General features: G+C 36.2%; 1 protein-coding gene across 1 annotated transcript; it reads right to left on the bottom strand.

Annotated features, from left to right (window-relative positions):
- Positions 1–7819: 7819 nt before the first annotated feature.
- On the bottom strand, positions 7820–8362 carry LOC133806075 (uncharacterized). Its single transcript, XM_062244210.1, has one exon. The coding sequence runs from the start codon at positions 8360–8362 to the stop codon at positions 7820–7822; it is 543 nt and encodes a 180-aa protein (XP_062100194.1).
- Positions 8363–11038: the final 2676 nt, after the last annotated feature.

The raw sequence follows: 11038 nt of genomic DNA, 5'->3' as shown, positions 1-11038 counted from the left end.
TGTTAAGCTATGTCCCCAGCCATATACATCATTGAGACCCCAAAACAATAGTTCTTAGCCTGATCATTTTGACGAATTGTAACGCAAGAATCAAATGATCAAATGGCATATATAGGAGTTCATAGTAACTTTAGGATTAAGATCAGTTTGTATATGATCATTAGTTGATGTGTTTTATAATACTACGAAAAGGTATTTAAATAAGTATTATTAAACATCATCTAGTCCAGTTCTACATACTCTCAGCATGCAAAGTACCTCTACTAAAGTGTCCTACTACACCAGTAACCCGGATCTAGGTCACATGTATTCATAATACTAATGGACTATATTAGCAGTAATTACTCTAAAGATTCCATAACTTTATTTTACTGCAAACTATATAAGTTCATTATCTCAATCTCGATCCTCTCATACCAATAAGAGATTGAGACCACATAGATGAGCTTGGAAATTTTTTATATTTACTTAATATTATTAACAATAATATAGTACATAAGCTACATATATACAATAATTCAATTCATTCATTTATTTCATTAAAAATATTGTCAACTATAATTGCTTTAAGGGCACAATTCCCATTAATCTCCCATTTTCCCTAAAGAAAATGAGGCATTTCCCTCAACCCCATGCATCTTACATGACCCTGAAAAGATTTAATAGATAAAGTCTTTGTGAACGGATCTGCAAGATTGTCTTCAGAGGCAATCTTCAAGACAATAACATCTCCTTGGTTGACTATCTCTTGGATCAAGTGATATTTCCTCTCGATGTCCTTTCCCCTCTTGTGACTTCTGGTTTCCTTTGAATTACCTACTGCCTTACTGTTATCACACTACATAATAAGTGGTTGATCCATGCCTGGAACAACTTCCAAATCAATATAGAAATTCTTGAGCTGCACAGCCTCTTTAGCTGCTTCACAACCTGCTATGTATTCGGCTTCCATGGTGGAGTCTACAATACTGGATTGTTTAATACTTCTCCAAGCTACAGAACCTCCTCCAAGTGTGAAAATTGATCTAAATGTCGACTTTCGACTATCTTTGTCTGGTTAAAAATCAGAATCAGCATATCTAGTTGGGTTCACATCTCCACCTGAATACACAAGCATGTAATCTCTAGTATGTCTGAGATACTTGAGAATATTCTTTACTACTATCCAATGACTCAATCTAGGATTGGATTGATAACGACTAACAATCCTTACTGCATAACAGATGTTAGGTCTGATGCCTAACATTGCATATATTAGACTGCCTACTACAGAGGCATAGGGATACGGTCTCATGTCCTCCTCTTCCTGAGGTGTTTATGGACATTATTCTTTAGAAAATTTAACTCCTGACTGGATAGGCATAGTGCCTTTCTTGGAGTTTTGCATGACAAAGCGTTCTAGCACTTTATCAATATAAGCTGCTTGATACAGTGTCAAAAAAAAATTCTTTCGATCTTTACAGATCAGAATTCCAAAAACATATTTGACTTCTCCCAAATCATTCATTTGAAATTTCTCAGCTAACCATTTCTTTACTTTTAATAATGTCTCTATGACATTCCTAATGAGTAGAATACTATCAACGTAAAGAACGAGGAATACAACAATCTTATCCTTGATTTGTTTGTAAACAAAAGGTTCATCAATGTTTTGTTCAAAACCAATCATTTTGATTGTTTCATCGAATCTAAGAATCCAAGATCTCGAAGCTTGTTTAATTCCATTGCTGACTAGAACTAGCATTATCCTCTAGCCGTTTTTCATTTGTCATTGTTAGTGATTGGTCTTGTTTCCTTGAGACCATTTCCTCAAATATGATTTTACTTTGAGGTTCTTGTTATTTGTATAGTCATGCTCTAGAAAAATAGCATTTGTAGATACAAATGCTTCGTTATTTTTAGGACTATAAAATATACCGCCTTTTGTTTCTTTGGAATATCTTACAAACACGCACACTTTAGTGCATGATTCCATCTTCATAGTCTTTCCTTTAAGCACGTGTGCAGGACAACCCCATCTACGGAAATGGCGTAAACTAGGTTTAGTACCATTCCATAATTCCAATGTTCTTTCTTGAATAGACATAGATGGAACTACGTTGAGTATGTATGGAGCACATCTTATTGCATAATCCCAGAATGTCAAAGGCAATGATGAGAAACTAATCATTGATCTAACCAAATCCAATAAGGTTCTGTTTTGCCTTTCTGAAACACCATTTTTCTGTGGTGTTCTAGGTGCAATGAGTTGGGATTGATTCCATCCTCACGCAAATGGTCTTCAAATTCATAATCTAAGTACTCTCCACCTCGATCTGATCAAAGTACTTTTAGTGATTTACCTAAAAAAATTTCAGCTTCTACTCAGAATTGTTTAAACTTACTATAGGTTTCAGATTTCCATTGTATTTAGTATAGGTAACCATATCTTGAATAATCGTCAATGAAAGTGATGAAATATTCATAACCTCCTCAAGCTTGGACATTTAGTGGACCACAAACGTCCGTATGTACAAGTTAAAGTGGTTCTGTGACTCTTGAAACTTTAGCAGAGAAAGGTCACTTGGTCATTTTGCCTTCTAGGCAGGATTCACAAATTGGGAGAGAACCAATAGATAGTTCTCTTAAAGGACCATCCTTTGTTAGTTTGTTAATTGTGTCTAGACCAATATGTCCCAATCTCAAATGCCACAGATATGTTTCACTATCAGAATCCGTCTTTTGTCTTTTAATAGATCTGGGATTTGTAATTTTAAATAATTCAGAATTATAAATATGCTCAACATTAGAATTTAACTTGTAACGTCCACCTTCAAACTTTGCATAACAAATGTCAAAACCATATTTTGAAATAATAATCGAATTATTATTAAAAGAAATATTAAAACCTTGTTCGTGCAATTTTGATAAGGAAATCAAATTTCTAGTAAATCCATGAATAAAATAAACATTGTCCAACACAATAAATTTATTATTATCAAAAACTAGGCGAGCTTTTCCAACTTCAGCTGCCGAGTTCTCATGTCCACCTCCAACTCTCATGGTCACCTCTCCATGAGTCAGTTTCCTCGAACTACTAAGACTCTGTGAAGAAAAACAAACGTGATTACTGGCTCTAGAATCAACTATCCAAGGTGAAAAATCACCTTGCACTAAACAAGATTCTAAAACAAGCAAATCAAATTTACTCTTATTTTTGTCTTTTATTTTAGCTAGGTACTTAGCACAATTCATTTTCCATTGACCGTCAACTCCACAATGAAAGCATGATCCTTTTGGTGCCTTCTTTTTGGAGTTCTTTGCAGAATTATTCTTTTTGGAAGACTTGTTGGTCTTCTATGTTTGTTTGTCCTTTTTCTTGTCCTTTTCTTGGCCACCCTTCCTTTTCTTCAAATTACCTTTTGAAGTGGAAGGCTTGGTTTCATCAACATTTTCGTCCTCAACGGGGTTATCTACATCAGGGAGCTTAACCATGTAACCTAAAATTTATAGAATTCAAGCAGTTAAGCACATAGAAATCACATGAACAAAACTTAAGACATTACTTATAGTGAGAGTCGGTCTATCTTTGCGAATGTACATGTGGGTTTTTCTACAGAAACGGTTTAGCCCGGTGCTCTGATACCTATTGTAACGTCTCGTAAAATCTCTTAACATAATTTGCGGAAAAAAATAACCATTTTCTAAAAATAAGGTAACCAAAAATCCATATAAAAAAAACCTTTCAAAACATGCAAGAGTTCAGAAGTATGCGCGTACTTAAAAGTAAATTATAGTGTCATAATTTTAAAACATTCAACAAGCCTAAAATAATTTCTTAGTTATCATATGGGTTGTAGTCCCCAAAATATAAATTCTGAAAAGGTTGATCCACATGTACATCCTCGCAGATAAACTACAACCTTCATTGATCCACTTTGCCTTTGAGCTTACCTACAACACGAAACAACTAGGTAAGAAAAACTCTTAGTAAGAATAACTTAACAAACATAACCACATAAATGAATCAAGAACTTAAACTAACTATAACTAGGCAGATAACCAACAAAGAGTAGGATTCTGATGAAATCGAACCCTAACATACAATTTAAGAATGTGCGAATGTCCTGGCAAACTTATGGTCATGCCTCATAACCAAAATTAATATCCTAAAAGTACACCTGCACGCAGAAAATCCTAGAGCATACATACAATCTTAACTGGTAACATACTTACTTACTTATTCGTTCATATCTTAACATACATTCTTAGTCATCTTAACATGCATACTTACTTAGTGATTCATATCTTAACGTACATACATACTTAGTCATTCCTATCTTAACATACATATATACTTAGTCATTCATATCTTAACGTACATACATACTTAGTCATTCATATCTTAACATACATACATACTTAGTCATTCTTATCTTAACGTACATACATACTTAGTCATTCATATCTTAACATACATACATACTTAGTCATTCATATCTTAACATACATACATACTTACATAGGGTTTTGGAGGAACCTCCAACATAACTTAACATATCTTACCATAGCGTCGACGGGTGTAAACTAGTTACATCGGTTACCCAGACTCCTAGAAGAATTCAACATACTTTCTTATTCGTAGAGATTTGATGCCGGAATTAACTTACTTACCTATCACGGGGTTTAACCGGACTCTTATGTCACAGGTGTTAAACCAGACTTCTTACATATTGCGGTGGCCAACCGACTTTAGTTACATAGTCACCAGTGGCGAACTGATTTCGTACTTAGTTCCCCAGTGGCCAGTCGGAGTTCATACTTGTCACGGTAGCTAGCCAGAATCAGAATCAACTTACTTATGTGTCCCGAAGTTTAACCGGACCCCTATGTCACAAGTGTTAACACAAACTTCTTACATATTGTGGTGGCCAACCGACCTTAGTTACGTAGTCACCGGTGGTGAACCGGTTTCTTATTTAGTTCCCGGTAGCTAGCCAGAGTTCGTAGTCGTTGCGGTAGCAAGCCGAACTGCTAACCTTAGTTCTAAGTTTGCGAACCCTCTAGGATCACGGTCTTGAGTAAACCTTCTAAGACTAGTTCAAATTATTAGCTTATAGCTTAGTTATCTAAACTAGTCATTAATGTGTTCCAGCCAAACATATCAAAAGTTGTCTTATGCGGATTCCTTAGCGCTTCCTTGTGGAAATCTTTTATCCAGAAGCGAGCCTTCCCGTTTAGATATAACACTATAATGAAACTATATAGTGACTCTGATTAATTATGGCGTTTGATTAATTAAGTTTATGTCTTCAAGCTCAGCGATTAGGGATGAACTTAACAAATTTCCAATACTTTAAAAGCATTTGTTCTTAAATCTTAGAACTTAGACGAAACCTTTGAATTTGTAGCCTTATCACATTATTCATAAAAAAAAAAAAATACATGCCTGCAAATAATGGTGCCAAAAATTTGAAAATAAATTCCCAATTGCATAAAGAGACCACTTTCTTAAGCCTATAGAAAACTTTCATTACTGCTTTCTTATTTTCCTTATAAAATAATAGTGTTAAACGTTATCTCTCACTTTATTAAAATTGTAAATTAAAAAGGTCATTTTTCAGTAAATTAAGAAATTCATAAGTTTTATTATCCAAAAAGATTTTATTTTCTCAATTGACCAAATAAATAAATTTTAGTCCTATCTCACACAAGAGTACTATCTTAATATTTTTCAATAAAATGTAAAACCTCATTATATTTTAAGCCACTTAAATCTTAACCCTTAATCCATAGAAAGTTATCTTATATTTATTTTAAGAAAAAGAAACATGATTTGACTAGTGAATTATGACTTAAGTTTAAAATACTAAATTTGTCCAAAACATAATATGATTTGACAACCTTTTTAGAAAAAACAAAACTCACAATCTATGGGGTATTTCTTAGTCAACTCTTTCAGGGGTTTTAATTAATATAAATAGAGTCTAAATAATTAAAACCATCTAAATACTTTTTATTTTAAACTTGTCAAAAAGTTGCTCAAACATGCACTCTTCAAGCTGTCAGTTTTTTTCACTCCAGCTTGGACATCAATCACACAAAGCTTATAACTTGTCCTAGGCATAACGTTTTTTAGTATTTAAAAACTCTAAAATCAAGTACTCTTCCTAAATAATCAAATGCTAAAAGTCTCATTTTAAAATATGACTAATAACCTAGTGTTAGGCTCGTTGGAAGCCACTGTAACAACACCATCTTGGCGCCAAACAGTTTTGAACATCTAAGTTGGAAAATTTATAGCTCCCAAACTATAGTGAATTTTTAAAAACTGTTACATGGACTTAATATTAAATATGTCCAAAATAGTCAGTAAAAATTTAAGCCAAAATAATAATTTTTCCCCACTCAACAAACTGTGCAAAGTTTTAAGGTCGGAACTGCCAAATCATAATTCAGCTTGAACTAGATTCCCAAAAACTTCATAACTTGTGTTTTAGTGGTTCAAGATCTTAAAATCATGTAATCTTTCCAAATAATCCATTACAAAGAGTTTGCTCTAGGTTTTACCATTAAAGTATTATGGTAAGAATCAAGATTTTTACCCCTTTATGTTCAAGCCTTTGGGGTGGTTGAGCTCTTAGGGTTTCGGACCACTTCAACACTTCACACACTTAAATTCCTTCCCATAAACACTAACAGTCAGATTATATAACTAGAAAGAGAAGAGAGGGATGCTTAAAAAGAGTTTTCTCTAGGCTTTACCACTTTCAAAAATTTCCTTCTAAGTTTGCATGCATGTAGATGATGGTGCTCACACTTGCACCAACCACACCTAGGTTTGAAATAATGGTTGTGGTGAGTGTTAAAACAACCTGCATAGAGTTTTAGAACCCTTAAAGTTTCGTTCAACATAGGAAGAAAAAGGAAAATAAAGATGGTAAGAAGAATAAGAGAACTCACCCCTTTTTCTTAACTTTGGTTCAAGCTTTTTGTAAAACCTTCAATGGAGCTTCTTCAATGGTGCTCTAATATCTAGAGAGAGAGGAGAGCTTCGAGAGAGATGAGTGTGTGCTGGAAAAAAATCAAATAGAGTAAAAGAGAGGGAGAGTTCGGTTGGGGTCTTTGGGTGGTGAGGTTGAGTGTTGAATTAGCTTAGTTTTCTATTCAATAAGAAAAAAAATGATAACATGGGAAAATAATGATTGCTATTTTTCTTGAAATTCTATTGGGCAAGTTTTTCCCCACTCAAGCATCCTACATAACCAGCCACACATGCCTCAAAGTGCCCTTAGTTTAAATTTTATTAATCCTCAAATAAGCTTGAACATAAGGTCAAAAAGGCATTTAGCATAGTGTATAGTTTTGATTTATTTTTCTTATTGAGAAAAATCAATTTAAATAAAATGTGACATAACCAAACTTATTATATTTTATTATTAAAATAACCTATAGTTATTTTTTTTAAGTTTATGCTCAAACTTAGTTTTGCCATAATTATTCCATCAAGAATATTTTATTTGAGATTTTTACCTGATTAGGGATTTTGTCCCGGTCCACGACGAATGGTCTCGGTTTCTAAAAAAAACGCACTTATCAAAATATGGATAGCATTCAAATATCACGAACCCCTTGTAACATAAAATGAACCTCCGAAATAATACATAATACAGGGATTTAAAATACCTGATACTAAGGTTTACCCGGTGCCCTAAACGCGGGGTGTTACAATACCTACATTTTATACAAGTTTCGTCCTCGAAACTTAGAACAACTGTGGGTATAACTCTTTCATCTAGTTTTTGGGTACCCATGTTGCTTCTTCTACCCCATGGTTACACTATTGCACCTTAACCAAGGGTATAGTCTTATTACGCAGCACCATATCTTTACGATCCAGAATTCTTATTTGGTTCTCCTCATAACACAGTTTCGAATCCACCTCCAATTGTTCATAACTAAGTACATGGCTCAGGTCTTCCACATACTTTCTCAGGATATATTCATGGAATAAATCATGTACTTGAGCCAATGTAGGTGGGAGAGCTAATCGGTAGGCTACCATGCCGATTTTCTCCACTACAGAAAAAGGTCTGATATACCTTGGACATAATTTTCCTTTCTTACCGAAACGCAGAGCTCCATTCAAAGAAGCCACCTTCAGGAGCAGCTTATCTCCAGCTTCAAATGCCAAGGGTCTTCGATGCCGGTCCACATATTTGCGCTGTTGATCTATGGAGGTTTGCAACCTCTCTCGAATCTTCTTAATATCTTCAGTAACTTTGTCAACTTCCTCTATACCCAAGAATTTTCTTTCACTAGCTTCATTCCAATGAATTGAGGATCGAAACTTTTGCCCATACAAGGATTCATACAGCGCCATCTTAATAGAGTCGTGGTAGCTATTGTGGTAAGAAAATTCCATCAGTTGAAGTTTTTTGCTCCACGACCCCTGGAAGTCGAGTACACAGGCTCTCAGCATGTCTTCCAAGGTTTGGATCGTTCACTCACTCTGGCAGTCTGTTTCAGGATGGAAAGCAGTGCCAAACTTAAGTTGAATCCTTAAACCTTCTTGCATCCTTTTCCAATATCTCGAGGTAAAACGTCTGTCTCGGTCTGAAATGATGGACTTAGGTACTCCATGTAGTCGTACAATCTATGCTATGTATAAGTCTACCAACTTATCCGCATAATAAGTTATCTTAATGGGTAAGAAATGTACCGACTTGGTCAATCTATCATGAATAATCCATATCATATCTGGACCCTTTGGACTATTTGGTAGTCCAGTAACAAAATCCATTGTGATCATCTCCCACTTCCATTCTGGAATCTCTAGCGGTTGCAGCTACCGGCTAGTCGCTGGTGCTTTGCCTTGGTTTGTTGGCAAGTGAGGCAATGTTCCACGTATTCTACTACTTCCTTTTACATCTTCGGCCACCAAAAATATTTCCTTAAATCTTGTTACATTTTTGTGGCACCGGGGTCATGCGTGAGGAGCATTGTGTGCCTCGTAGAAGATTTGCTACTTAATCTCTACATTTTCGGGAGCAAAAATTCTACCTTTATATCCTAACACCCCATCTTTCGATATGTGGAATCCCGGTCGCATATCCTTCCTCACCTCGTGTTTGATCTTCTCATACCAAGGTTCCAAAAGTTGTCCTCCTGTATGGCTTCCATAATGGTGGGTTGCACCAAAAGATTTGCTAATTTTCCAACAACTACCTCGAGATCCAACGTAGAGATGTCACCTTGCAGTTCCAAGGTCATTTCCCACACTGTCATCATGTACGCCATCGACTGCCAACTCAGAGCATCTGCCACCTTACTGGCATTTCCGGGATGGTATATAATGTCACAATCATAATCGTTAAAAAATTCTAACCACCAGTGTTGTACCATGTTCAATTCCTTCTAGGTGAAGAACTACATGAGGCTTATGTGGTCGGTGTAAATGTTGCAATGTATCCCATGGATATAGTGCCTCTTGATTTTTAATTCAAACACTACTGCAGCCAACTCTAAGTCATGCGTTGGGTAGTTCTATTCGTAATTCTTTAGGTGTCAGGACGCATAAGCTATCACCTTTCCATGTTGCATCAGTACCGCCCCCAGTCCTTGTCTTGAGCCATCGCTGTTTATCGCATATACCCTCTGTCCCATTGGGGATAGTCAGCATTGGGGCGGTGGTCAACCTCATCTTTAGTTCTTGGAAACTCCTCTCACACTATTCGGTCCTTACAAACTTAGCATTTTTATGGGTAAGAGCGATCATTGGCGTAGTTATTTTCGAGAACCCTTCTACGAACCACCTATAATACCCTGCTAATGTAAGAAAACTTCTCACTTCCTAAGCATTTTTCTGAGGTTTCCACTGACTTACTGCCTCTATCTTGGTAGGACCCACGAATATCCCTTCTCTTGACACCACATGGCCCAAGAAACTCACCTTTTGTAGCCAAAATTCACACGGAGAATTTGGCATAAAGTTTTTGTTCCTTCAAACATTGAAGAACCATCTCCAAATGCACTGCATGTTCCTCCAGGTTCCTCGAGTATATCAAAATATTGTCAATAAACACAATGATGAATTTATCTAGAAACTCATTAAACACTCGGTTCATGAGGCCCATGAATGTGGTGGGTGCATTGGTGATTCCGAAGGACATCAGTACGAACTCGTAGTGCCCATATCGCGTCCGAAACGTTATCTTAGGTATGTCTTACTCCTTAACTTTGAGTTGATGGTAACCTGATCGGAGATCTATCTTGGAGAATATCGATGCTTCCTAGAGTTGATAATAAATCATCGATCCTGGGAAGTGGATACCAGTTCTTAATAATCACCTTATGCAGCTCCCGATAGTCTATACACTTTCTCATGGAGTCGTCTTTCTTCTTTACAAACAATATCGGGGCTCCCCACAGAAAATGACTCAGTCTCATGAACTTTTTATCCAACAGCACTTGCAGTTGAGTCTGCAACTCCTTCAATTCCGCTGGCGCCATCCAGTACGGAGCTTTCAAAATGGGTGTCGTCCCAAAAATAATTTATATTTTGAACACCACTTCTCGCCCCAGCGGTAGCCCGGGAAGGTCATGGAGAAATACTTCAGGATAATTTCATATAATGGGTACTTTGACTGGTTGTAACGTTCCCTCTTTATCCTTATCCACGATGTGTGCCTGATATCCAATGCAACTATCTCCTAACATCTTACTCGCTTTCATAGCGGAGATCATCGTGAATTTCTTTTCCCTGGCTGCACCTTGGAACGTAAATGGCTCTTCTCCTACCGGTTTGAAAACCACTCTCCTCTTCTTACAGTTCACTATGGCGCCATACTTAGATAACCAGTCCATCCCTAAAATTACATCATATTCACATAGGTCTACTATCAATTATCATCCCTACCGAACCTGGTACGACTCTTACCCATGACCGCACCAACATATATTCCCCTGAAGGCAACGAAACCCCACAGACACTAAGCATAGGTCCAAGCATTCTATTCAATTTTTCAACAAAAGAGGCAGCTACAAAAAGATGTGATGC

The sequence above is a fragment of the Humulus lupulus genome, chromosome X, assembly GCF_963169125.1.
Source record: "Humulus lupulus chromosome X, drHumLupu1.1, whole genome shotgun sequence".
Lineage (NCBI taxonomy): Eukaryota > Viridiplantae > Streptophyta > Magnoliopsida > Rosales > Cannabaceae > Humulus > Humulus lupulus.
This window is presented reverse-complemented; position numbering and strand designations above follow the sequence as displayed.